Source organism: Rattus norvegicus, chromosome 3, assembly GCF_036323735.1.
Source record: "Rattus norvegicus strain BN/NHsdMcwi chromosome 3, GRCr8, whole genome shotgun sequence".
In the NCBI taxonomy this organism is placed as follows: Eukaryota; Metazoa; Chordata; class Mammalia; order Rodentia; family Muridae; genus Rattus; species Rattus norvegicus.
The window spans coordinates 181,535,385-181,562,948 of NC_086021.1; the positions used below are offsets into that span (position 1 = coordinate 181,535,385).

The following is a 27,564-nucleotide window of genomic DNA, read 5'->3' on the forward strand; positions in this document are numbered from 1 at the left end:
GTGCAGGTCAGAGGATGACTTTGTGGAGACCGTGGTTCTTTCTCCCGCCCCCCCACCCCACCCCCAGCTCCTTGCCTGGGTCTCAGGGTAGAACTCAGAGCCTCGGCTTGGATAGCAAATGACCCACAGACTGAAGTTCCATTCCCCAGCTGACAGACTTCTGGATTGCCCTGTTAGGAATATTGCTGTCTTCTGTGCATGTGTGTAAGACAGGTTCTCCTGTGGTGGAGGCTAGCTTTGAACTCCTAATCCTTCTGTCTTGGCCTCCTGGCTGCTTGAGTTACAGACCTGCACCACCATGTCAAGATAATAGATTACTTTTGTTTCTTTCTTAAGTTATAAGAACAGAAGGGTTAATTTTGGCTCATGGTCCTGGAGGTCCAAGATAGAGGGGCCACATCTAACGCCAGCAACGCCTTCCTATGCGTTCAAGTCCCCAGGCAGTGCAGAGTCACCAGGTGAGAGAGAGTGAGCTCTTGTCAGATTTTAACCCGGAATAAAAATTGAGTCTTTGGCTGGGGATTTAGCTCAGTGGTAGAGCGCTTACCTAGGAAGCGCAAGGCCCTGGGTTCGGTCCCCAGCTCCGAAAAAAAAGAACCAAAAAAAAAAAAAAGAAAGTTTAAAAAAATTGAGTCTTTGCCTCTCTTGAGACGCTATGGGAGTGAAGTTGCTGAACAACCTGGCTTGTGTACTTTTAACTATCTGTGAAAGTACAAAACTTTTCTCCACGGTGGCTGCTTTCATGTTCACACCAACGATATAATAGAGTCATTTAGAGGGCTTCTTCAAGTGAGATTTAATTGCTATAGTCCCTTTCTTCTTTAAAGAGGTCATGTAAGCATCAGTCCTCCAAGTTTCGCCCATTCGGCTGAGAGTAAAAACAAAGAATGGGTGAGCCCTCTTATGAAACAGCCGCCAGCCACACTCTACAGTCCAGAAACTTAAAATCCTGGAAAGCCCTGCGAAAATGCATTCCAAAAAGATCTGGCCTGAGGTCCTGAGAACCAGGCTGATGGACTTGGCAGGTCCCCAGCCCCGCCCACTCCGCTCAGGAGGCGGGACTTAGCCCGGGGAAGCTGGGCCGAGGGGCGGGAACGAGAGAGAGCGGGCGTCTCCAGATGCCCCGCCCACTCAGGGATAGGCTGCTTCTGCAGAGGGCGGAGCTGTTGGGTGGAGCCCAAAAAACCTGAGCTCTGCCGTAGAGCCCCGCCCACCCCACGCTCAGCTCCGGGGGAGGACCCTGGAGAGGTTGAGGCGGGGCCTGGCAGGAGGTGGAGCTCGAGGCCCCGGCCCCGCCCACCGCTCTGTGCTGGGGCTGGTTCCTGAGTGGGCACCGCTCGCGGCGCGCCATGGCCGGGCTCTTGGCGCTGCTTGGCCCGGCGGGAAGAGTGGGCGCCCGGCTGCGGCTCCCGCCCCCTTGGCTCCTGGGAACCGCCACCTCCTGTACTCCACCGCTCTGGGCCGTGGCCTTGTCCCGCCCGGGTCCGGACGCCAGGCTGCTCCGCACGGCCCGCGGAGACTGTCTCAGGCTCCAGGTAAGGCTCTCTACACCCACTCCGACCCTCATCCCCAAGTGACCGGAGCGCCGTGTCAGGGCCAGCTCCAATCGACATTTTTTACATTGCACCTGCCCTAAATGGGTCACCTCCGGTGTTCCGGAGTTCTCTGATTCCTAGAATCCGAGAAAAATCTCTTTTAATTGGCAGCGGAGAAACTGAGGCTTGGGAGTGGTATGGTGCGCTGCCCAAGGTCATGGAGTCGCCCGCCGAGCTCTGGTTTTGAAAGCCAGAATAGTGGCGTTACCAAGCCGATCGCAAGGGGCCTGAACTCGATATGAACTTCCAAGCCGGCCCCTGGAGTTGTTCCTTTTGAAGTTCAGTTCAGGCCTGGGCACTGGGCCCAAGGGGCGGCATCGCGGGGTGCCGGTGCTCCTTGCTCCGCCCTTTTTATCTAGCTGGAGGAGCAGGCTCAGAGCAGCCAGTGCACCCCGTTTCGTTTCGTTGTGGTTACTTTCCCTGAGTGCTAAGAGTGAAAACTAGCTTCCATTCAGACAGCCGCGCATCTCAAGTAGGTCTCTTGAAAAAAAGTAGTAGTTTCGAGAACAGAAGCCTCAAGGTCTGGAGGAGTCTGGAAGACCACCGCCATGAATCAGGTAGTTCTGAGTACTGTCTGCTCCTGTAGCTTTTCAGTAAGTAGCCAAGGGGATTGATTGGTCCCTTTTCTTGGGTGCCTCTCACAAACATGGATGGACTTCCCCTCTCCTCTTCTGCCTGACAGACAGGACACTGGTCTCAGCTCTGCTCCTGAGCACAAAGCAGGATGCTCAGGACGTACCTTGCTTCCTGGTGATTCTTCAGGGCATAGCATAGCTTCCTTCTCCTCCAGAAAGTCTTCCCTGACCAACGGTGGTGTTCCTCCCACCAGTCCCATACTGTCTCTTCTCTGGCGCCCAGATCTTTGCTGCTTTCACAATCTGGTACAACCTCTTGACTTGTTCTGCCACTATCAGCCCTGTTGGCAGCCTAACACTAATGCTAATCCTAACCCTAATGCTAATCCTAACAGTAACACTAACCCTAACGCTAATAACCCTAACCCTAAAACTAACCCTAATGCTAATTCTTTTTTTTTTTTTTTGATTCTTTTTTTTTCCGGAGCTGGGGACCGAACCCAGGGCCTTGCGCTTCCTAGGTAAGCGCTCTACCACTGAGCTAAATCCCCAGCCCCTGCTAATTCTAACCCTAAATGCACACTGTCTTGACAGGTGTGTGTTTACAGCAAGGATAAGTCTGGTCTGAGCCTCCTAGGATCCATGTCTCTGCTTGCTAAGTCAGTCACTTTGATCAAATGCTATCCCCTTTTCATGTCTGTAAAATGAGATGTTACTAAGTAACATTTCCCAGAGGGTGAATGTGATAAGAGATAGCATGCTAGCTAGCATCTGGCACATCATGGGGACACTGCGATTGCTGTCATCTGTGTCAGTACACGCCGCCCAGGGCCTCCAGAGCCCAAGAGCAGAAGTTGTACTGCTGCTGCTTGATACATAGAATCAGAGTGGGATCAGAACCTTAACAGAAGGTTAGAACAAAAGACACTCCTGAAGAAGCCAGCCGTGGGGGAAGGGCCTGCCCCTGGGCCTCAGTCCAGCATCCCACTCCATCTCCAACCTGGCTGCCTACACTGGGAGGCCAGCTGGGGTCTCCAAATGTTCTAGACAGTAAATCAAGTATCTTGAATGACAGGCCGACCTCGTGCCTACAGCAAGGACGACTGCACTGTGCTTGGGGGGTGGGGGGGGATTCGCACAAGAAGCCTGCCCTTTCACAGCACATGGTTCAGGGTCACTTAGACCTAGTGAGTGGAGGCCTCCACTTGTGACCCTGAGGGGGGGTGGGGCGGGGGGAGGAGCTCGTATGCAAGTGGCTTGCTGGCTTCCCTTATCTAATGAGCAGCATCCCTCCTGACTCACTCCTTGCTTGTCTAGGTGTGTCTGTCTCCTCCCTAATATTTCACTGTTCGTCCTCCTCTGCTCCCTAAAGTCGGCCTCCTTAGAGGTCTGTCCGTCTGATTTTTGGCACAGTCCCCTGCTCTGGAACACTCTGACCCAGAAGAGATATAGAAGGCGCCATGCTGGGACTGAGATTGGGCCGTGCCGCCCTGAGCTATGTGCTCCCCCCCCCCGTCCCGCCCTCCCCACCCCCTGCCCCCACTCCCCACCGCCCCATCCCTCCCCACCCCCATCCCTCCAACCCCATCCCCCCCACCCCCCACCCCCACCCCGAGCTTTGCGGATCCTCCTCTGTTCCTGGGGATGTTGTGAGGATTCCCCGAACTAAGATCTCCATGGCCTTCGGAACACTGCCCGGGACAAAGTCAGCACATGTGGTGCTTATCAAATGAACCGGAGCACACCGAGGGATCAACGCGACCGACCTTCCCACCCCTTTCCTAATCCGGCTTCCTCTGGTTGTTGTGAAACACCGCCTCCTGTATCCCAAGCAGGCTAGCCTTCAACTTGAGAAGCTTGAACTTCTGATCCTCCTGCCCCCACCTCCAAAGGGCGGGGACTCTAGGTTTATACGGCCAAGCTGGTTTTATACTGTGCTAGAAAATCGAAGCTTTGCACATGCTAAGCCTTCTGCCGCCGAGATGCATCCCTGCCTGAGCGCTCAGAGGCGTGTCAGTGTCCCACGATCAGGGCGGTCCGGAGCCCTTGCAGGTAGCGAGCAGCAATACCTGTGGAGAAAGGGTGTCTGCCAGTGCCCCATTGCTTGCGCTCGCTCTTGTGAACGCCTTCGCTTTAGCTTCTTTAAACTAGGGCTTGGGAGAAAACTGCATGGTCCTTCATGTCCTGCAAGAGTGGTCATTCCTTACAGGAGAGACTTTTCCAGAACATTCTGGCCCTGGAGGATAGGTAGAAAAGCTGCCACTGCTTTCTTTTAGTGGCCAGCCCTTGCCACGCCCCCTCCAGGAGGCATGCACTCCCCAACTGAAATGCTTACAGGGGCTCTGGTTCTTACTGATAAGGAATTCCCCCCCCCACCCGCCCCCGGGCTGCAGATGGTGTGGCTAAGCAGATAGGACAATCTGCAGACCCTCCCAGTGTCTGCACCTCTGCTAGGCCAGTGTCAGTCAAAAACGCCCATTGACACTTGGCCCAGGCAATCTCAGTTATGGCCCAGTCTCCATGCCCCAGAGCAGCCACAGCTGTCTTCTGCTGAGGCCCCCTTTGTCTCACACTCTCAGGTTTGGCAAAAGGCCTTCTGGCCCAGAAAGGAGATGAGAAGGGCAGCCAGACTTCCAGCCAGAAAATAAACAGCAGCTTCTACCAGGCTGAGGGAGCAAACATTAGAACCAGACATTTGTTTGCTTTGGAGAGGGGGGTAGGCTGGAGACATGGTCTGATGGTTTAGAGCACTGGCTGCTCTTGCAGAGGACCTGGGTTCAATTCCCAAATCCCACAGGACAGCTCACAACTGTCTGTAACTCAAGTTCCAGAGGATCCGAGGCCTTCTGTCCTCCAAGGACACTAGGCATGTTCATGGCACACAGATATACACACATGCAGGTAAACACCCATACCCGTTAAACAAATAAATATTACAATTAGAGAGGGGGACCTTGAAAAACCTAATGGAGGTACTGCTTGGTTAGGACTTGAAGGCTACAGTGAGGGGACTCCTGAGGGAGGTAACATTGGCATTTCTGTCCGACATGTGAGATGGACTCGGACACACTCCATCCCTGTAGCACCCCATGTGTTAGCAGGGCCAGGACAGAGGCCAGGTGAGCCAGGGCTTTCTTCTCTAAGTTAGTGATGACTTTCCAGGCACCTCCAGAAATGATGGCAAGGCCCAGTCTTCAGGCCTTTTCCCAGATCTGCAAAAATCAAGATTGGGCTCACAGGCCTAGGTACAAACAGAAGAGCCCTCTAGCTGGCCACCGGTGAGCCACCGCAGAAAGCAGCACTGGTGCACCTGGGGCTGTCGAGGGACACGGGAGGGAGGGTGCTGAGCCTTATCCCACAAGTAGGAAGTGAGAACCCAGAGCTGCAGCAGGTGGCTGCCCCAATGGGTAAGAATAAAGCCCTTTGGTTTAAAGCATTTTCCTGGGGGCGGGGGGGAGGGAGCTGTACTTTGTCTAATCCAAGTGTGGCTGGGATCCCTGTTTTCTGTCCCAAACTTCGCAGACTCAGAAGATTATCCGGTCCATGTTAAGGTCGCCACATGTGACCAGCAAGATGGCTTGGCAGGTACCCTTCTTGCCTTGCACACCTGGCAACCCTATTCCCGCTGTGTGGTTTGAATGAGAATGTCCCCACAGGCTCTGGCATTTAAAACACTTGGTCTCTTTTGGTGGCGCTGTTCTGTTCACAGTTCCGGGTTGCAGCCTGTTAGTGGGAGTGGCCTTTGGGTTTGTGTTCCTGCCTCACTTCCGGTTTGTTCAGCTTCCGGCTCCCACCACTAAGTCTGCCACTTGCTGCCGAGCCTTCCCGCCAGGATGGGCTCATCTGTCTGGAGCCGTGGGCCCAAGCGAACACTTTCACAGCCTGCTTTTGGTCATAGTGTTTTATTACAGCAGCAGAAAAGTAAATACACAGACACAAAGGGAAGAGAATCCACTCAACAAAGTCGTCCTACTCCAAGTACAAACTGTGACGCAAATGCATGTGCGTGCGCGCACACAGACATACATACACACACACACACACACACACACACACACACACACACGGATTGCTACAGTGTGGCTAATTTCTTTCCACACCCTGGTCAGTATTTTGTCCAGGAACCAGCCTGCCTTACCGTGTTTCCGGTCTCAGTGAAGGCGCATGGCTTTTGAGCTCCATCCTGTTCCAGCCCTACTCCCCTCCCAGGATAGTGCGGACCTGGAGTTGTGTGCTCAGTCCACAGATTCTTCGGATGGTCTGAACTGTCACCTTAGCCACTTTTCTCGTTTCTGTGACCAAATATATTGTGCAAAAGCAACATCAGGAAGAAGGGCTCATCGTGGCCCAGGCTTTGAGACGTCTCCATCTTGGTGGTGTCATGGGGGTGTTGAACAGCCAGTTCAATTGCATCTGCAGTCAGAAAGCAGAGAGATATCAACGCTGGTGCCCAGCTAGCTTTCTTCTTTGTATTCAGCACCAGAGCCCTGTACAGGGAATGGTGCCTCCTACATTCATGGTGTGTCTTCCCTCCTCCATTAACCCGCTTGGAAATACTAACCCGCTTGGAAATACTCTCACAGACCTACCCAGAGGTGTCCTGAAGTTATTCTGATCAAGTATCACACTTTTGCCCTTGATAGCAAACCTGTGTCGCTCCTCTGGTGCACAACACGTTTATTAGCTCCCCTGCTAGAGGTCAGAAGTCCAAACCTTGCCTCACTGGGCTCAGGTCAAGGTGACAGGGGAGGTAGTTTGCTTCCTGAAGTTCCAGGGCGGTTCCTAACCCTACAGAATCCACATCCTGCTTCTTGTAGCTTCTGATGTCCTCCTGACCCACCCCCGGCCACACCCACATATCAAAGGGCACCTAACGCCCCCTCCCCTTGGATTCCAATTCTGCCCGCTCCTTTCCCTTCTAAAGACCCTTATATGTTTTCACTGGGCCACCCAGTCAAATCCAAGTTACCATTCCCATCCCAACATCCGTGGCCAGATTCCATTGCCAAGTCCTTCTGAGCTGGGAGATGACCCGGACATCTCCCGGGCCACTCTTATGCTAACCTAGTTGGCTTCGTGGGAGTGGTGGTAACTGACATCTGAGTAGGGAGGCAGGGGTTCACAGGTCAGATAAGGGTAAAAGCCAGTGACAGCTACCAACCTGACCTCCCCTTCATCCGTGCCCAGGCGCCCAACAGAACCACTGATCCAGGAAGCGGTGCCACCAGCACAGAGAAAAAGCTAAGCAAATCCCAGCAGCTGAAGAAGGTTTTCCAAGAATACGGGGCCGTGGGCGTTTCGCTGCACATCGGGATCTCACTGGTCTCCTTGGGGATATTTTACACGATTGTTTCCAGGTACGTTTTCGATGGTGTTCATTATCGTTTGTGGCTGGGTGTGGTAGCTCACACTTGCGAGTGCTTGGGAAGTTGAGACCAAAAGTCCCAGGGCAGCCTGGGCTTCACCCAGAGGCATGTCTACAAACAACAGGAGGGAGAGAGGGAGGGAGGGCAGGCGGCCATGCTGGGGGTGCAGCCCAGTGGGTAGAATCACTTGCCCTGCGTTCACAAAGCCCTGAGTTCCATTCCTCAAACAGCATCAGCCACACCTGTAATCCCAGCATTCAGAAGGTGGAGGCAGGAGGGTTGCACAGTTCCAGGTCATCCATTCTCGCGACATAGAATTTGAGCCAGCTTGGGCTCCATGGGACCCAGTCTCAGAAGCATTTTTTCATTTCGTTTTGTTTTCCTGCAGAAAGGGAAGCTAAAGTGTGGGTGAATTTTGTTATTGTTTTGGGGTTGGGGATTTTGTTTCACTTGCTGAAACTACTCACCTAGTTCCTTGTATTATTCTGTATTTTAAAAATATAGCCCATCTGGGCCAGCAAGACGGCTCAGCGGGTTAAACGCTTGCCAAACAAGCCCGACAGCTTGGGTTTCAGTCCTAGAACCCACAATGGAAGGAACTGACTCCTGACCTCTGACCTCTGTTGCCCTCTGACCTCCATACACAGGCCGTGGCTCGAGCATCACCCACACACATGATAATTGTAAGGGTTTTTTTTTTTTTTTTTTAAATAAAAAGTAAAAATACTGTTAACAACTCAATTCCTTCCTTTAATCCCTGCTGTAACGTTTTGTCTCCCCCCCACCCCTCCCCCACCCCCAGTGGCATAGACATGTCTGCAATCCTGCTTAAGCTTGGCTTTAAGGAGTCGTTGGTGCAGTCCAAAATGGCAGCAGGCACCAGCACGTTCGTGGTGGCCTACGCCGTCCACAAGCTGTTTGCGCCCGTGAGGATCAGCATCACCTTGGTCTCCGTGCCCTTCTTGGTCAGATATTTCCGCAGCGTCGGGCTCTTTAAACCTCCAGCCGCCAAGCCTTGAAGCCGGTTTCTTCTCATCTGCAGGATTTGGGTTGTTTGCAAGGTGGTTTTCGGTTTGTTTTTTTTTTTTTCCCGGTGGGGGGGGGTCAGTGGCTAATTGCTATGTTCCCTATGGGTTGGTCTGACTTTTACCAGCGAACATCTGGTGTCTTACTTTTTTTTTTTTTTTTTTAAATGCTGTTCCTCACAGAGCCACCATGTACGCGTGACTTAAAATGTCACCAAGGCATCAAAATGAGTTGACAGCCAGGCCTGGTGGTGCAGGCCAGTAAAGCCAGCTGCTCTTGGAGGCCGAGGCAGGAGGATCTCGAGTTCAAGGCTGCTTTGAGCTACTTAGTTTAGGGTCAGCTTAACAGTCTGTAAGATTGTGACTTCTTGTTTACCAGTGAAGAGAGGGCTGTGGTCATTAGTCCTAGAGCCCTCACCTGGCACAGAAGACGGCTCAAATTCAATCCCCAGCACAAAATGGGGACTGCCTGCAAATTGTTCCTCTAGGTCAGTGGGACAGAAATGCTATCTGCAAAGCCCCCCCGGGGGGGGGGGCTAACCTTTGCTTAGGTTCTTAAAAAGCAGTGGTTAATTTGCTGGCTTTTCAAAGCCTGCCTCCTCTGGCAGCAGCCTGCAGTTTAATATGCAGTGTTCAGCAGACAGTTGCCAGCGCTACAATTAATGAGGTGAAAATTAGCCCTCCATAATCATGATCCACATTAACATCAAGCCCTTGACATTCAGAACACTTGCTTTGAGGGAAGCAGGCCAAGGACTTCCCGTGTGCTTCATCAACTCCGGAGCGTCTTCGAGACTGGATGGGATGGGACTGTATGTCTGAAATTTCACTGACAGTGGGCAGTATTGTCAAATAGAGAAACGCCGCCCAGCTGTAATATCATCACTGGACTCCTGATGCCCATATTCTGGGGCCCTCAGATACTGACATAGATGCTAAAAGCATCCTCACTTTCTTAGACAATCCACTTAGGAAACTGGAGGCATTCTAGACCTGATGTGTTTACAATGGACCACTGAATTTTTTAATTGAATTAATCGGATGCAAAAAAATATTTGTACCACTTCGGGGGTTGGGAGGGATATTACTTGTTCTAACTGTAAAGAAACCAAGAAATAATACAAGCTAAGGAGAAGAGAGATGTCTTAATTAGGGTTCTGTTGCTGTGATGAAACACCGTGACCAAACTCACAGTCCCGTAACAGTTCGTCAAGAACAGTGAGCACCGGAACCTGGAGGCGGGAGCTGACACCGAGGCCATGGAGGGTGCCGCTTATTGGCTTGCTCAGCCTGCTTCCTTAGAGAACCCAGGACCACCAGCTCATGAGTGGCAGCCGTTCTCAAGTTGTGGGTTGCAACTCCTTTGCCAAGACTCTATCTCAATTCAGAACAGTGGCAAAATCAACTGTGAGATGGAAATGAAAATAACTTTATGGTTGGGGGCGGGGTCACCACAACATGAGGAACTGAGTTAAAGAGCTTAGCATCAGGAAGGGTGGGAACCGCTGGTGTAGAGGGAGGTTAGACTAGAAACTCAAGTAGGGGCTTCCTCCTCCAGGAAGTCAGGAGCAGTCAGAGCAGGAATTAGCTCTGGTCACTCAAGCTTTCTTCCCCTCTGGCTGGGCTGACATGGGGGCACTTCCTCTGTCAGATCCAGAGCAAACTCCCATTTCCCCAAGGCAGTCCAAATATCCAGAAACAGGTTCACTGGATTATAGGATTTCTGGTGGTTAGATGAAAAAGACAGCATTTCTCAGGAATTTGTGAAACTGGTTCTCTCTACCAAGTGGAGTCATTTCCCTTACTTCTGGCAGAAGGGACACAGGGCTCTTCCATGCGGCACCATATTAAAGGCACTCTGGTATCACAAGAGCTTGATACACATTTCAGAGTTCTGGCCCTTCTTGTCCCCTCCTCTACCCTAAACTGCCCCCAGCCCAGCTACTTGTCCTTATAACCCAGCTGGCCTCTCGGCTCTTCTCCTCTGTCCTGTTCTCTACCCTGTGCTAGTCTCCCCTCTCACAGATACCCCTGGCCACATTCAGTCTGCTCTCTGAACTCTTCAGATGCCTCTGCCTGTCCTCTGGTATCTAAAATAAGAACTTCCCCTCAACCATACCCTGTCTGTCTATAGCTCCCCCAGGGAGCTTGTGTTTGAACTTTGAAGTCTGCTCAGCTGCATGGTGGAGAGGACTGCATTCGTTTCTCTTGCTCACAATTCCTTTCAAATTGCATTGACAGCCAGAAGACAAAGGAAAGAACTGTTAACTAGCAGAATGCATTTTACAGAGCTCTGGCTGACAGTCTCCTTGCCCACGGAATCATTTGTCTCAGTTAGCGTTTAAAGGAGTTTTTGCGAGGCAAATTTTCCGTTTGTGAGATCTCTGAAGTGGGATTGTTATTTTCCCACTGCCAAAACACTTTCACTGATTTCAAATCAGGATGCATTACAGAAACTATTTCCTAGGACTTCCTCGAAGCTAAGCAAGATGCCCCAGGCCAGTGGCAGGCAAACAGGATGGGGACTGTCAAGCCTGTGTTCAAAGAGCCTCGTTAGCTTCCGGCTCTGGATCCTCACCCTAGCTGCTCTCGGCTCCTAACACCTATGCAAAGAAACACAACAAAAGCCAACTCGTGCTACCCACAGCCATGTTTTTTCCAAACCTAACCCCACTCTCAGCCCTGTACCCAGCAGCCAGAACCCAGGAGGATGAGTTGCACCCTATAAACCAGCAAGACAAGCAGAGCGGATCTGCTCCTGTGCTATCTTTAAGTAGAACTGGAGCAAGGAAACTATTTTAAGATGTAAATCATTGTGTCTCTACTTTTTTAAGCAGACCAAGTGAATGGCTTCGTCTGTGAACCAAATAAAAATCTTTGTAAAAGCGTGTGGTCTGTCATCTGGTAAGCCATCACTGGAAGAGCACGGTGGGAATGTGTCAGTCATCTGCACATAACAACACTCACAGAGCATGAGCAGAGCAGGCAGTGTCCCGTGCTCGGCTTCCTTCCCTCAACCACCTCACACCTAACTGCAGCTGGGCAGTTGCTACTTCAACAAAGCCAGTTAGTTTAGGACAGGACCAGGGACCAAAGGCCACTTGTCCCAACTGGAGGGCCTCTGCAGTTCCACTCAAGCATGTTCTCCACTTCATGATGGTGGTCCAGTTGGCATGACATTTAGCCCTGGGCACCCGCATTTCCAGTCATCTGACATCTATCCCAAGTTGGCCATAAAAGCCTGTTTGTCTAATTCCAAGTCCCCCTCTGGTTGATGGACAGATAGCACTGGAGCACATCCAGCAGGTCAGAAAGGCACGGCGGCTGCCCATGGTGAGCCAGCAGTGAAGAGATGCTCAAAGGATTAGCCATGGACTCCAGGCAGGTGTTATAGTTATACATTTAACAAGTTGCATACATGACAGAACAACATAAAAAGTAGCCTTTAACATCCAGAAACACCTGAGGCAGGTCCCAAGCACAGGCTCTAGAACAGTGGTTGAGGATCTGAACCCCACATGGGCTTCAGAAGGCTTAAAACAGGAGGGCCTTGAATGGGTGTCCCTTAAAAACAGTCTATACAAATCTTTATTTTGACACTAAAAGATTACATATCCATTCCAACAGCTTTTCCAGGCCTGGTGACCCAATAAGTTACACACACACTGGCACTTGGAGGCTAAGACACAGGTGATCACTGGTAATTTCCCACAGAGACCCCCACACCTTGGAGCATAGGCCGGGGGGGACAGTTGCAGTGGAACCTTCCTTCCAGATTACATCAGAAAAAGCAGCATGGTTCTTAGGGGCTGGGCAACAGGCGGGGCTTCCTGGGTGCAAGGCCAAGGTCTAGTTGCTCAGCAAGGCACCCTGAGGGCAGCGATGATGGTCTGGGCGGCTTCAATGGGACCTTTCTCACAGTTAGTTGCACAATGCCCATGGCTCCAGATTCCCTAAGACGATTTGCTAGTTGCCTCTTTGCTATTGTGGCCAGTCGGAGGTTTTGAAGAATTAGCTTTGATCCAAGGGTGCTCAAGGACTTCCGCTAGTGTTAGCCTTTGACTTGAGTTGTGTTTTAACAGTCTTGAAATGAGGTCCCTGGCTCCCTCCGTCACAAAGTCAGGGAATGTGAATTCAACCTACAGAATAAATGATAAAAAGAACCGTGGGTCAGAGGTATGCACGAATAAACACCACCCTCGGAAGAAGCCTGACAGCAGCGCTCACCCGTGATATCCTTCTGTAGGTCTCCTGATAAGTGTGTGCCTCAAAAGGAGGCATCCCCACTAGGAACTCATAGCAGAGCACCCCCAGGCTCCAGAGGTCCACCTTCTCGTCATGCATCCGACCTTCAATCATCTCCGGGGGCAGGTAGTCCAGGGTGCCACACAGCGTGGTTCTCCTAAAACAGACAAGGCTGGGGCTGACACAGACATACTACGTGGTGACGTGACATGAGCCCTCCCTATGGCGGGCCAGTGCTCTCAGACAGGTGCCCACCTAAATGGTCAGAGGGAAGCACGTAAGACCACACGCTAGCACCAAACTTCCCCAGACCCATCCAACTCCAGGAGCTCCAGGGAAATCCAGGGAAGTGGCAACTCCTCTCACCCCAGTAACACCACTGAGGCTAACAGGACCGTGAATCCTGGAGGCCAGTCTGGGCTTTGAAGCAAGATGGTATCTCAGAAAACAATGACAAAGCTGCTGTACATACAGTGTTGTTCTGTAAATACACTTTGGGGTTCCACATGCGCTCTCAGTGACGTAACACCACCATTTTAGGCTTGGTGTACTGACTCATACCTGTAATTCCAACATCTGGCAGGATGAGGCAGGAGGATTGACGGAAGTTCAAAGCCAACCTGGGCTACAGCGTGAGATTATTTCATTTATGGGGAGACAGAGAAGTCTTGAAAAGGGAAGAGCCTACAGAATGAAAGCAGCAGCCACGTTTTATGGAGCTTCACCGGGTTCTCCAGTCCTTTGGCTCTATTGGGTTAGGGTCTAAGATTGTATTTTTATTTTACAACGTATGGGTATTTTGCCTGCATGTCTGTCTGTGTACATGGATGTTTATCGTGTCCAAGGAGGCCAGAAAAAGAATGTCAGATCTGGAAATGGAGTTACAGACAGTTGTAAGGCACCATGTGGGTGCTGAGAACTGAATCTAGGTCCTCTGCAAAAGCCTCCAGTGCTCTCAACACCTGAGCCACCTCTCCAGCCCATTTGTTTATTTTTTCAAAGTGTCTTGCTCTGCAGCCCAGACTCTGCTCCAAGCAGGCATTCTCTGGCCCCAGTCTTCTTGCTGCTGGGATCACAGGCGTGAGTGCACCACCATACCCAGCACCGAGTCCTGTTTTTAAGACAATCTTAGCAGACCAGCCCTGAGCTTGAGGTCCCTCCCCACCTCTCAAGTGCTGGGATTAAAGGACACACCAGCACACAGGGCTTGGTTATGTTTCCCTCTTACCTTCTGTTGAGAGGGGTGTGTGTGTGTGTGAGTTCCAATTTTAAAGCAGCTATAAGATTTCATGAACAACTTGAAAAATCAGAGTATGGACTAAATATTAGCTATTTATTAAGAATTGTGCTAACCTCCTGAGAGGTCACAATGGTGGTGAGTGCACAGGGCACAGTACCCTATCGTAGGGATAGCATCTCCATCTTAGGGAGCACACACTGAGACATCATATCGTGATGTCACAACTGACTTTATATGTCCACAGTGTCATCACCAATGTCCAGGGCTCTAGAGTGGGGCTGTGGACCTCTGTGCCGCTGCCGCCACCACCACCACCACCACTGCATTTTCTATCCATTTGGGTTTTGAAAACAAAAGCTGGAACCAACCAGGAACAGACAGCAGAGGCTACTGTGGGATGGATTCTCAAAGGTGGTCCCCAATAGCCAGGCAGCTAGCTATGATGGGGACTGAACTTGAGGCTGTTGGAATAGCTGACAAGACTCACACCTACGATCTCCCCTGAAACCTGCAAGCTGTCTCTATCCTGTGTCACCACTAGGCAGGCTATAGTCCTGCTTACTCAGACAGCCCTATGACACCTGCAACTCTCACGCTTGTGTCACTGGGTAACAGGCAGCCCGCCCCAGTGCTGCTAGAGATATAAAGCAAGTTCAGGAGAGACAGTCAGACAGACACCCTGACTCAAAAGGAGTCCCCGAAGCTGGCAATGCCTTGACAACAGACACACACTTTAAGACCCCCCCCATTTGCATGAATTATCAAGGCTATTCAGACCCAACTCTATTCGGAGTTGAAGTGTGCCTACTTTTGAATTGTTGCATTAGATAATGTCTGTCTCCACTATAAGGGGAACCTTTATAGCCACTGATTGACCCAGGACACCGGCATCCCCAGAGCTGGCTGCACCCACACCACTGGTGCCAGCTTTGTTCGCCCTCTACCCACACCCCCATCCCTATAAGGTTCAAGTCCCTGCAGTACAGGCCCGTTTCTCTTTTAGTTCACTGTCCTCTTCCATTACACTCTAGGGACACTCAGCATCATAAGCCAGAGTGCCAGAGCCCAGGTCACAGAAAGAATTCTATCAGGTCTAGATCGCTCCAATGTTCCTAGTCAGCCAAGACCCTTGGACTAGCATTTAGTTAACAGTGCTCGCCCAACCCCTGGGCTTCTGCTAACCCCAATGCCATACCTGGAAGACGGAGCATGCACAGACCACCCAAAGTCTGCGATCTTCAACTCCCCATTTGAGCCAAGCAGCAGGTTCTCTGGCTTGATGTCTCTGTGGATGACTCTCTTTGAGTGGCAGTAGGACAAAGCATTCGCCAACTCCGTGATGTACTGTTGAGAAAAAGAGCACAGGAGGCTCAGGGGTCAGGCTCATGTAAGGCAGTCGGGCAACTCAAAGCTGATCCAACATAGACTAGTGTGTTTCTTTCCAGGTCTTGAAGCAAAAAAAGGGGTGAGTCTGCATAGCAGATACAGATCGACAGACTCTCTCAGGGCCAAGCTAACACGATGCTTGCACGAGTAATGAAATCTTGAGAGGCAGGGAAGGCACTGGCTGTAAACTGACTTACAGAACTGCACAGCTAGCAATGGAACGCTTCAGCAATCTTTAGACATTTTAACGGCCCTGACCAGGTGCAGACCTTGAGCTCCCGGCCTCCAGATCTGAGGAATCTATTGCCAGCCCCGAGGTCTGCTTTGCATCCCATAGCAGGACACTCAGGATAACTCCGTTAAGTTTTAATCGACATGAAAGGTAAGTACGAAAAGACAGAAAGTGGTGAGCGTTTTCCAGCAAACCCGTCTTTCTATTTGCTTCCTGTGGAGCCTCCCCAGACTTGGGGTGAGGTGGACTTCAGTGGTGGCCACTTACTCAGCATGCACGAACCACCTCAGCTCTAGTGTAACAAGGCATGATTGGCAAAAAACCTTTGCTTTCCCAAAAGGAGAACAAGATCAGGCTTTGGTATTGTTGTTTATGAAGCATCGCTGTCTCAATGCTTTATAAACATTCTTCTCCATCATCCTTCTAATTGCTTTAATAAAGAACCAAACGACCTATGGCAAAGCAGGAAAGGACAGGCGGGACTTCCAGGCAGAGACAGGAACTCAATAAAAGTATTGAGTGTGGGGGGCTCTCGAGTCAGAAGCAGAGGAAGAAACAGGCACCAGGACTGGTTGCATAAGAGGGACGCAGTCGTGCGGCACAACACAGATTAGTAAAAGTGGGCCCGTGTAAGCTGTACAAGCTAGTCAGGAGCAAGCCCAAGCTAAGGCCAAGCTGTATATGATAAAGTCTCCAGACCAGTACTTGGATGACTGGTCAAGACAGTCCAGTGATATGATTTCTTATTAATGGCCAATTAATGGGGGCTGCTGTCAAGTCAGGTGGGCATGATGGCAGCCTTTAATTCCAACATGTAGGAAGCAGACAGGGTTTTAAAAAAAAGTAAACTGCCGTGCTTTAAGGACAAGAAGCCAAAAACCACCTTGAGAAGGGAGGAGGGAAAAGCTCAGACTGGGAGGAGACAACTGCAGGACGGACACACAGGGCAGGAGCTGGGAGAGGGAGAACTCAGACTGGGAGGAGACACCTGCAGGAAGGACACACAGGACAGGAGCTAAGGGAACTACAACACAACAATGAGGAAGAGATATACAGGCATCTAATGACAAGGCATAAATGGCAAATAGCCAATGTCACATGCCCTGGAAACAACAGACCAACACAGAGAGATGACTACCTGTCAGAAACACTGATGCCCAAAACCATGGCAGCAAGTGCCCGAGGAGTGCTGTGTGGAATGACAAACTGTCACCAAATGGCACAGGCCCACAGTGAGACCCAGGCACACTGGAATGCATAGCAAAGAGAGGCAGTGGGTGCTGCTGGGGTGCAGTGTACAGTGAAGTCCAAAAAGGGGGGTGTCCACAATGTCCCACACACAATGGATGAGCTCAAGACGGACGAATACTGGTCACTAAACACACGCATGATCCTTCTCCCCAGCTGAAGACCTAGAAGCAACAACATCCCAGCAGCGAGAGCTCCCAGGAGTCCTTAGTTCTAGTAACACTCTCCACCAAGGAGCCGAGATCCTTAAGGAAGAAATGGCTGCTTCTAGGACCAGGCCTGCAAGTAAAATGAGGCCAGTACTCGGCACCAGAACAAAGCACACACAGCCAAAAGCCCCGCAGTGGTGGTTTATGTGGAAACCAGGAAGAGCGTCCAGGGACACAATAAAGCAGTGCTGGCCAAACACAAAACAAGTCCTCTGCAGTTCAAGTTACAGACAGGGAAACTGGCTCCCCTTGCAGAGGACCCAGATCCACTTTCCAGCTCCTACATGGGTGCTCACAACCATCTGAAAAACCCTAGTTCAGGGAATCTGACTCCCTGCTCTGGCCTATGGGAACAGAGAAAAAAGCAAGCAAAATATCCACACGGATGACATAAACCTAAAAGACTACAGCAGGAGGGGTCTCCTGTCACACAGCGCCAAATAAGTCACACGCCATGCTCTCCCGGGGAGAGCATGCTTACTGGCTGTGAGAGGCCAGCATGGGAAGGCGGACACTGACTTTAGGTAGAAGGACAAAGGCCACCCAAGAAACTAGCTTACCACCTAGGGAGCATTACATTACAAATGCACAATGGTGACGTGACAAAATCACACTTTAAACCAAGATCTTCTCATACCCACACCCTTTCTGGTCACAAAGAACACAGAAGCTCTCTGAAGAGTGGGCTTTAGCACACCAGTCACGCGCCAGGATCGCTTAGTTATAAAGAAAGTATGAGAAATAAGGTGTGGGAACCAGAAACTGTGTTCAAAAAAACACGCGCGCGCACGCACACGCTAGAGCTCAAGCTCGCCAATAACCGTCTAGAGGCAACTAAGCTGCCTTGACTTTCCTGTTTCAAATATTTGATCCTGTGAAGCCCCTTCTCCGAACGCAGGCCAACTCCACCATCAAGAAGGCACATTAGGAGAACGAGGGAGGGTGAGCACTTACGGTAGCTGTTCTCTGCTCATCAAACTTGGAGAGTTTTTGAAGCTCTCTATATACTGTTCCAAGGGGCGCGTATTCCAGAATTAAATAAACTCTGGTGGCGTCATGGAAATACCCATACAGCCTGAGGATGTTGGGGTGCCTGCAACAGAAACAACAACTGTGACACCTGGCTTCAGAGCCAGTCCAGCAGGGACTGCTGACCCCTCAAGAAATAAAGACAACAGGTGTCACAGAACACACACGAGGTCTGAACCCAGATCTGAGCCCAGCCAAGAAAAAGACACCTTAACCATCTGCCCACATGGACGTGAAATACAAGCAGATCTTAAACTTAGTTCTCACTGCTCCTTTTAGACATCTTTATTCTTAGTGGGAAGTGTCGGCTGACACCAGTCTCTCTCTGCGTGTTGAGGAGGAAAGTGCTTCTGTGCAGGAGGAGGACAAGCACCCACAGCAGACAGGGTGGCAGTGCGTGGGTGCCAAGTAGCACCACTCACTGCTTCAGTCGGCACCCTGCCAGGTGATGGCAAGCAAGCCAGACAAGCGGAGGACACCAGAGCCTAGGATTGGCACCTGTGTCAAACTTGGAAACACGGAAAGCAAAAAGGGAAAACCAAAGCCACCGATTCATCCAGTCTTTCTCAAATCCCCTCCTGCTGAACAAGCCCAAGCACACTGCTCACTTTAAGCCCTTGAGCAGTGTTTCCTGGGGGCCACATCACCTATGTGTATGGAAATGTCAGATTCAACCATTCCCGTGGTGGCCTGAGGCAAGCTGGGTGGGGCGCTGTCCGGCTCCCCAGCTCCTCCCGGGAGGACCACTCACCGCAGGTGGGACTGGATCTCCACTTCTCTCCGGAGCTGGTGCTCCACACCTGCCTTCTCCAGCTGTACTTTAAACAGCACCTTCAGAGCCAGGATGAACTTGCTTTGCTTCTCCCTCGCCAAGTAGACATTTCCAAACTTCCCTTTTCCTAGTGGGCGGCCGATGTCAAAATCTTCCAAAGTCCACTGCCTTCTACAAAGTAATGTGAACAATTAAAATAAGAAATCGCCAACCATGGACCATGAACCTACCTGGTCTGCTCAGACGACATTCAGTTTGTGCCCTCAATGGGCATCGACCCCAAACCCCCAGAATGAGCCACAAACTTCAGAACCCAACTTTCCTAGGACACAGCAGCATTCTGGTCCAGGACAGACTGACTGGCCACCCTCACCACCACAGGACAGCAACAGTCCTGGACAGGACACCCTATCAGGACCATATGGGGACCTCCTCCCAGCATCCCCAGCGGTGCTAACAGACTGTGGGGTGAAGAGTCAGTCTGGTGGGAAACATAGAGCCACTGTCACTGGTGGAAGCAGGGAAGAGACAACAGGCCATTCCAAACGACTACCCAATCATGTACGAGTTCACGGAATTACAGCATCGTTTACTGTATGGTTTTTCTTGCTACTTTTTAAATTTTAACAAAAATTTTATATGAAAAAAATAATTAGGGAAATAAAACGAACTAATTCTGAGCCCCTGGCAGGTTTGATGATGGCGTGAAGATTAGTGGACCACAGCCAGATGAGTGTTCTGGTGGGAGAGAAAGCAAGCTTACTTTTTTGAGTCTTCAGTTTTCTGGATGGATGTCTGTTCCTTTTCAGAATTATTTCCTATAGAAAATAAGTTAAAATACTGTTTTTAGAGCAACTAAATAAAATTCTTTTGAAAAAGAAAAGAGAAAATCTATGAAGAGACGAATCTTAGAATGAGTCCATAGTGGGTCATGGCGGCGCTCACCTCAGGAGGCAGAAGCGCCAGCCAGGGCTACACAGTTACATAGTGAGACCTTGTCTCAAAAAACAAAACAACCAAAACCAAAACAAAGAACAAAAAACCCCCGACAACAACAAAACATGAACACAGACAGACAGACAGACAACCATCATCACCAAAATGCTAAACCTGGGCTCTCGGCTTCCTCACAGCGAAAACTACTAAAGCATGAGCCATACCCCGACTCCCGCCGCACACTCAGGGTCTCAGGATCTAGAGTGGACATGAGGTGAGCAGGTCCTCCCTCCCAGCCCTTCCTCAGGAAGAGCTTCCACACGGAGAGCAGCAGCAGCCCCATGCACAGCTGCCACTGTCACCGTCTCCACCTGCTGCCTCAGATGACTTTATCAACGTGGGAACAAACACAAGCAATCACCCTCCTTCCAAAGCCAGAGGAAAATAGAAGCCTCTAAGTCAAGAGCATGCACCACAGCCTACACCACAGGGACCACAGGTGCCGCCCACGCGAGAGACTTAGACAGCTCCACTCAGGCTTTGGGAACGCAGGTCCAAACTGGTTTCCCCTTCATGATTCATTATCTCCACTCACATCATAACATCACCACTGCTGGGGGTCAGGACCTTGACCTCTGCAGGATAGTTCATCATCCTCTAAACCCCAAGATTGTGTTACTTACTGGGAAAAACAAGTGTCTAGCTGTGATGTGGCTCACTCCTCCTTAGCACATGCCTTTAATGCCAAACAATGAAGGTAAAGTTAGTTTGCAGCCATGTTTGAAAATGATGTCTGAGTGACAATGACGAATCAGAGAAAGACTTGACAGAATAGGATCTGCCCAATTCTCATGAGAAGAGACAGGAAAGGGAAGCTACTTGAGAGAGAAAGGGAGGGGGAGGGAGAGGTAGAGAGAGAGGGAAGAGGCAGTTTACTGGGACAGTTCTACAGAGAGCAAACAAGCTAGACACAGGTGAAGACAGACAGAAAAAGCTGAGAATGAAAAACCAGAAGATTAGAACATTAGTATGAGGCCAAGCAGAGCAATTCAGTAAGAAACTGAGAGAAGCCAGATGGAGTCAGTCAGCTTGAAGAGGAGTTGGAGGCAGAACAGCAGAGTTAAATCAACCAAGAGAGTTCAGAGAGAGCTAGAAGGTAAGCTTATTCAGCAGGAAGCCTCAGAGGCTGCAGGCCTAGATTAGACTGTACAGAGGCTAGAAGCTTCCAGGAGCAGGCCTAGGTTAGCAGACAGAGCCTCCAAGACAACAACAATTACTTCAGGTGAATAAAAGTTACTCTTCTTACAATGACCCCAAAATATGATTCAAAACCAGAAGCCACCCAAAATACACTCCAGCCTACTGTTTCAGACATCAGAATGGACGGTAGAGTGACAGTGGGCCAGCTGAGGGGGATTTGAGGGCAGCACAGGCTTCCCTCATCTCCATCTTCTCCTCTGCCCTCCACACTTGGTGCGTCTCTCCCTCGCTGACGCTCAGGATACTACACAAGCTTCAGCCATCTGCCCCTCCGGTTTCCTGTTTTGTGACTGGATTTAAGTGAGTTTCCTACAGACTGTCTGTCTGCCTTGGCCTATTTGTACACACTGTTCTACTTCCCCATGAGGCCGGGCCTAACTTCTCTCCCTTCTTACACAACCACAGCTCTCTCCTGCCAACCCACCTCTCAGGTCTTATCGTACAATGGTCTGGCATCTGCTCCCTAAACAGAGTGGCAGATCACCCATACCTCTCCTTTCTGGAGTTGTCCTGGGATAAGTTAACAAATGAGTTGTAGCCCCTTCTGTGTAAGTGAGTCAGTACCTGGCTGTCTACACGCAGTGACTACAAGGGTTGAGAGAATGCAGGTCAAGGCTATCGCAGAGGCTCTGCCCACACCACCATCAGCCGAACGATCACAATCAACACCCAACATCAGCCCTGTGCTAGCACAGCCACAGTCACCTTCGGGGCTTGGTCTCTGTATTGCATATTATTATGGTTGCTGTACCATTGGAGGCTTTCTACATTATGATTCTTTTTATGTCTTCCTGAGAAAAACTATGCCTGAGCCTTTTTAGGAAAATCCTAAACTTAACTTTACCTGGCCACTGTTTGGAAGTCTTCCTTATGCCCTGGAGATCACTAAGCATAGATAAGCAGAGCTAGATGAGGCCATTACTCCCGGAATCTGCCTGGGGTCTCTGCCCCTAAGCAAACTCAAGCAGCACAATTGATACAGGGCAAACAGAGGGAACTGACGAACTCTGACCAACCAGGAGAACAGGTCAGATTCAAGGTCTCTTTAGTATAGGCTTAGAGGTCTCTAAAAATGTGGCTTGAAAATAGGGGGTCATACAGGGTACACTCCTGAAGGATCAAACTCAGTAAAGAGATACACTGACTGAAATGGGCTCTTCCTGCTTCATAGTGTAGATGATGAAACATATAACAAAGTCAGGTGTTAGTATCTGCTGCCCAGAGACTGGGTCAGGTGTCTTCTCTTCTCTGGAGTCCTTTCCAACAGCAAACACTGCCATCTTAAAAGCAGTCTGTCATACAACAAATGTGTTTGCTTTGGAGGTGACATTCTTAGATTCTCTAAGTTGGAGTTACAGGCTTAGTAATAATAAGAATCTGTTCTGTTTGCTTATATTTTCTAATTATGACTGAACTTGTAACCCTGGGCATGTAAGGAAACGTTCCTCTGACCACCTCCCCTGGCCAACTCTGACCTGCTCTGCCAGCTGTGTCAGGAAGGCCCCTCTGACTCTCTCCTTTTAGGAAGGCCCCTCTGACTCTCCTCTCCTGTCAGGAAGGTCCCTCTGACTCTCCTCTCCTTTTAGGAAGGCCCCTCTGACTCTCCTCTCCTTTTAGGAAGGCCCCTCTGACTCTCCTCTCCTGTCAGGAAGGTCCCTCTGACTCTCCTCTCCTTTTAGGAAGGTCCCTCTGACTCTCCTCTCCTTTTAGGAAGGTCCCTCTGACTCTCCTCTCCTGTCAGGAAGGCCCCTCTGACTCTCCTCTCCATGCTGGGCACAGTTCCAGGCAGTGCCATCTGAGTTCAGCCTCCCTCCCAGGCCCTGGGGACCCAGCAATGGCACCTGCATTCCCAGCACTGGAGGAGCCCAGACACACCATTATACTTGAGCATGCACGGACACCCATCTCATTCTTTTCCTCCTCCTCAACAAACATGGTAGAGAGACCAGGACATCAAGGATAAACGCCAATCTATGCATTTGATCATCCAGTGCAGTGACAACCCCACTTACCCGAGGCCGCAGGCTGTGGCTGCTCACTCTTCTGGGGGTTACTCAGCCGGGAAGCAGGTCGAGGACCGCTGGCAGCCGGCAACTGCTTGAGCACTGGCTTCTGACCTGCGACAGGTTTCTGTGCTTGTGGAGGGACACGCTGGGAGTTGGAGGGACACAGGACCCGCTGGGCCTGGCCACTGCTCGCTGATCCTGGGTGCTGAGAAGGAATCTGCTCAGTCACCAAGACTCGTTTCGGACCGAAGGGAACAGTGGACTGAGATGGAGAGAAGACAGGGAAAGTGGCCTTCAGGAAAGGCTGATGGTAACGAGAACCAAGTTTCCTTTGCAGTCTAACAAAACTCAGTAATACATGGAAATGGGGGGCGGGGGTGACTGAACAGGTAGCAGTACTGACTGCCCTCTCAGAGGCTCTGGATTGGTTCCCAGCACCCACATGGTGACTCACAACCATCTGTTACTCCAGATCCAGGAGACCTGACCCCCTCTTCTGGCTTCCTCAAGTCCCAGGCACACGCATGCACGCAAACACTCACCCACACCAGACATAAATATATAAATAACTCTCTTTAATAAATAAAGTAAAAGGGAGGAGGCTGAAGCTACGTTAATGTGCGTGTGCCCTAGGGAGGGCTTGGCCGACTCAAGCCCTGCTTCCTTAACCTCACGCGGGAATAAGCTCCGGTAAATCGATGGAAACCCCAAACACCTGTAAGCCCAGAGGCCGGGGAGCTGGCAACCTGTAACCCAGTACTTGAGGCTGAGGCAGGAGGAGCACTGAGTTCTGAGGCAAACGCCTCCACTGTGATGAAACTTCCTATCAAATCGTGCTTGAGGCTGAGGCAGGAGGGGCACTGAGTTCTGAGGCAAACGCCTCCACTGTGATGAAACTTCCTATCAAATCGTGCTTGAGGCTGAGGCAGGAGGAGCACTGAGTTCTGAGGCAAACGCCTCCACTGTGATGAAACTTCCTATCAAATCGTGCTTGAGGCTGAGGCAGGAGGAGCACTGAGTTCTGAGGCAAACGCCTCCACTGTGATGAAACTTCCTATCAAATCGTGCGGTGATTTTATGCTTAGGAAAAAGGATGGAACTGGCGACTGATCGCCCTCAAGCGATTTTGCAGAACAGTCTAAATGTAAGGTTGTGCTGGGTTTCCGTGGCTTATGACCATCATCACAGTTCGTTAAACTCCCTGGGTTTCCCTTTCAGAGTACGTATTTGACAAAGTCTCACTGTGTAATACTGACCAGTCCCAGACTCACGCCTGGCACTATCTCAGTCTGCTCGCTGCTCTCTCCTAAAATGTTGGATTAAAGGTGTGCCCACTGAGCCTCACCCAACAGAAATATTTTAGGAAGTAATCTCCAAAACTAAAATGCATAGAATCTATTGAGTTTTCCATAGAAAACAAGGACAAAGAAGAAGCAAGTGTAGGCACCTAGAGAAGCAATCACTACCCCACTGGATTACCTGTGAAGACTCTGTCAGTCTCAACTCTTAAGGTCCACGCTCATCACACTCAGAGAAACTGAGACTTCCTCCTCCTTAAATGAGAGCCTCAGGATTCACCATGAGCTCAGAGGACATGAGGTTCCAGGGCAAAGGCATCTCCCACAGAAACAGAGGCTCAGGAAGCCTCCAGGCACGGTCAAGAAGAGCCCTCCAGTTCCCACCCAAAGCCACAGCGGGAAGAACGCGATTGTCAGAACAACATGCTCAGGAGCGGTCCGGCTTTGCTCAGTGACTAAGGTCTTACAGCCAAGCCCAAGGACCTGTGGTAGAGCCCAGACCCACAGGACAGAGACCCCCTCCAGCCTTGCTCTCTGACCTCCACAGTGGCATATGCATGGGTGCACACAAACAAAGTACACATCACTTAAAAAGTACAATTGTGGGGCTGGGGATTTAGCTCAGTGGTAGAGCGCTTACCTAGGAAGCGCAAGGCCCTGGGTTCGGTCCCCAGCTCCAAAAAAAAGAAACAAAGAAAAAAAAAAAAAGTACAATTGTAGGGGCTGGAAAGATGGCTCAGCCATTAAGAGTCCTGGCTACTCTTCCAGAGGTTCTAGGTTCAATTCCCAGCCACAACACGGCAACTCACAACCACCTGTGATGCGATGCCCTCTTCTGGTGTGCACGAAGATACTCATTTTCATAAAATAAATAACTTTTTAAAATGCAATTGTGAATGCAGGGAATTCTACTTACCTTGACAGGCCTAGAGACACAGTTTTCTTTACATCTGTCCATGTCACCTGAAGAGAGACACAAGAGCCTTTTGTTTAAAAGGAGCCACCTGCTCTGAAGTGTTTGTCACACTCAGCAGTCACGGCTCCCTGACAGACAGGCCTCTGCACCGCACACCCTTTGTCATAGCCGGAGACAAGCAAACTGACAAGAGATGAGCGGATGCCATTGCCTGATACATTCCCTGTGCATCCCCGAGGCCCTTCCCTCCCACACTCCCTGCATCGTGCCACCCCCTCTCCTCCTCTTCCCTCTTGGGCCTCTTCTTTCTGCTTTAGTATACCATGTTCAGCATCACAGGCTGCTTGGAAGACCTCCTACTTAAAAAGCCCCATTTATACCACAGCTGCCGCAGGCCATGGTCCTACCTTGGAGCAGCAAAGGTCCAGAACTACCTACCTAAGCCTCTCTCCCTCCCAAGCCTAGTCCCGTTGGGCCTTTGAAACCACACTGTGTTGCCAGTCTCTCAGCTTCCCCCACTGTTGTACCCCGCTGCACACTCGCATTCCTGTGGAACAGGTTTCTCTATCACCTTGCTAGCTGTCTTTTCCTACCCTCATGGCTTGGCCTCATTTCTCCCAAGTCCAAGTCCACCTTGCATCTACACCCAATGACCTTGACAGTTCCGTTCAGCTCAAAGATGGACTACAAGTAAGAAAATTGCTCATGCCTCGGCAGGCTGGGCTCGGAAGACTAGGCAGGAGGCAGAAGCCTTAAGCAAAGGACCGTAGTTTGCAGCTACCTCACCAGAAGCCTGTTAGGAAATGGAGCTCCTGGGCCCAAGGCCAGCTTTAATAAACAGCCCTGCATTTTAGCTTTCCCATGACAGCTACACCGGAGTCGAGAATTCTAACAGATTTCTATTTCCTGTATCTGCAGTAGAGCCAGGATTTTGTTTGTTAGGTTTGGATTTTTTATTTATTTATTTGGTTTGGTTTTTTGTTGTTGTTTTTTAAGACAGAGTCTCCCTGTGTAGTCCTGTCTGTTCTGGAACTCACTATGTAGACCAGGCTGGCCTTGAACTCACTCCACCTGCCTCTGCCTCCTAGATACTGGGATTAAAAGAATGCGAGACCACACCTAACCTTAGGTTTATGGTTGAGACAGAATTTCCTGGATCCCAGGCTGGCCTTGAACATGCTAAACGGTGGAGATTACTTTGAACTCCTGCTCCTCTGCCTGCGGTACCTCAGTGCTGGGATTACAAATTCATCGCCATCCTCAATGTATGAAGTGCTGGGGAGGGGACCCAGGACGTGCTAGGACCTTACTAACTGAACTACACTCCCAGACAGGCTCCACTTTTGAGACACTGTAGCGGAGAGACTGGCCTCAGATTCAAGGCTATCCTTCTGCCTCAGACTGCTGAGGCACACTTGGGGTGTTTGTGTGTGGTAGGAGTTGGGGGGATATTGAGTCTGGGTCCTATGTAGTTTAGGCTGGGTTTTTGGACCTACTGTGTAGCTGAGGATGACCTTTGACTTCTGAGCCTGCCTCCACCATCTTACTGTTGGAATAAACAGCGGGAAGGGGGTCATGAAGGCAGTGCTGGGGTCAAGCTTTGGGCTTCTGGGATACTCTACAAATTGGGCTTTAACGGGTCTAAGGTGCGAACCAGACCCTCAAATAGTCCCGACGTAAACTGCTCAGAAGGCTGCGGTGAGAGCAGCACCAGTCCTGGGCACTCTACGAGGGAACTCCCGTTCATCTGCGGACTCGATTCGACCTAGACTCCGACTCTCCACCCGAAGCAGTCCTCACTAAGCCGCAGTTCCCGCGTCCACCATCAGTTTGCAAATTACTCGGTTAGCTGGCGGTCTGGGTCCCCATTCCCACAAAAGCCTAAACCCAAGCCAGGAAAAAAGCCGTCTGGGTCTTTCTTAAACGGAATGCAAACCCACTAAGACAGTCCATTACCCCGATGCCACTCAACCTTCCCCTTCGGTTTGCAGCAACCAAGCTCGTCCTCACCAACCGGGTCCCCTTCCTACTCACAGGCAAGAACCTGCTTCCGACCGAAGTCTCCAAGCGATCCCGGTAGCTCAGCCGTTACAATTCAAAGGTTCTCCTTTTAAAATAGGAGTTAAACCCTCTCCTCCGAGAGCTGATTGGCTATAGCCGGAGCGACGCCGTTCTGTGATTGGCTCACCCTGAACGCGACTACGGGAAGCTCGTTCCTTGCCGTAG

At 50.6% G+C, this 27,564-nt stretch overlaps 2 protein-coding genes across 9 annotated transcripts; one reads left to right on the plus strand and one right to left on the minus strand.

Moving 5' to 3' along the window:
- Window positions 1–1,280: 1,280 nt before the first annotated feature.
- Fam210b (family with sequence similarity 210, member B) lies at window positions 1,281–11,446 on the plus strand. Of its 5 annotated transcripts, none has more exons than XM_006235677.5 (4): window positions 1,288–1,535; window positions 7,358–7,527; window positions 8,339–8,597; window positions 8,745–11,446. In XM_006235677.5, the coding sequence occupies exons 1-3, from the start codon at window positions 1,350–1,352 to the stop codon at window positions 8,553–8,555; spliced, it is 573 nt and encodes a 190-aa protein (XP_006235739.1). In that variant the 5' UTR covers window positions 1,288–1,349; the 3' UTR covers window positions 8,556–8,597; window positions 8,745–11,446. The 5 variants fall into 5 exon arrangements, with proteins under 5 accessions (XP_038960576.1, XP_006235739.1, NP_001100017.1 ...); XM_063283416.1 differs by lacking the exon at window positions 1,288–1,535 and adding an exon at window positions 1,537–2,152; XM_039104648.2 differs by lacking the exons at window positions 8,339–8,597; window positions 8,745–11,446 and adding an exon at window positions 8,041–8,310 and having other exon boundaries at window positions 1,281–1,535.
- Aurka (aurora kinase A) lies at window positions 11,358–27,506 on the minus strand. Of its 4 annotated transcripts, none has more exons than XM_006235675.5 (9): window positions 27,373–27,506; window positions 25,339–25,385; window positions 23,131–23,386; window positions 19,686–19,740; window positions 18,902–19,093; window positions 18,076–18,214; window positions 15,242–15,390; window positions 12,789–12,963; window positions 11,945–12,700 (listed from the first exon to the last, which is right to left on the minus strand). In XM_006235675.5, exons 2-9 carry the CDS (start codon window positions 25,378–25,380, stop codon window positions 12,515–12,517), a joined length of 1,194 nt encoding a protein of 397 aa, XP_006235737.1. In that variant the 5' UTR covers window positions 25,381–25,385; window positions 27,373–27,506; the 3' UTR covers window positions 11,945–12,514. The 4 variants fall into 4 exon arrangements, with proteins under 4 accessions (NP_695208.2, XP_006235737.1, XP_006235738.1 ...); XM_006235676.5 differs by having other exon boundaries at window positions 27,295–27,425; NM_153296.3 differs by lacking the exon at window positions 27,373–27,506 and having other exon boundaries at window positions 11,358–12,700.
- Window positions 27,507–27,564: the final 58 nt, after the last annotated feature.

Excerpts from the sequence above, each read along its gene's own strand:
- Fam210b (XM_006235677.5), top strand. The coding sequence starts at position 1,350 with ATGGCCGGGCTCTTGGCGCTGCTTGGCCCGGCGGGAAGAGTGGGCGCC. Across the intron at positions 1,536-7,357 it reads GAGACTGTCTCAGGCTCCAG|GCGCCCAACAGAACCACTGA; the intron begins GTAAGGCTCTCT and ends ATCCGTGCCCAG. Across the intron at positions 7,528-8,338 it reads TTTTACACGATTGTTTCCAG|TGGCATAGACATGTCTGCAA; the intron begins GTACGTTTTCGA and ends CCCCACCCCCAG.
- Aurka (NM_153296.3), bottom strand. The coding sequence starts at position 25,380 with ATGGACAGATGTAAAGAAAACTGTGTCTCTAGGCCTGTCAAG. Across the intron at positions 19,741-23,130 it reads GCCACAGCCTGCGGCCTCGG|GAAATAATTCTGAAAAGGAA; the intron begins GTAAGTGGGGTT and ends TATTTTCTATAG. Across the intron at positions 12,701-12,788 it reads CCTACAGAAGGATATCACGG|GTTGAATTCACATTCCCTGA; the intron begins GTGAGCGCTGCT and ends TTTATTCTGTAG.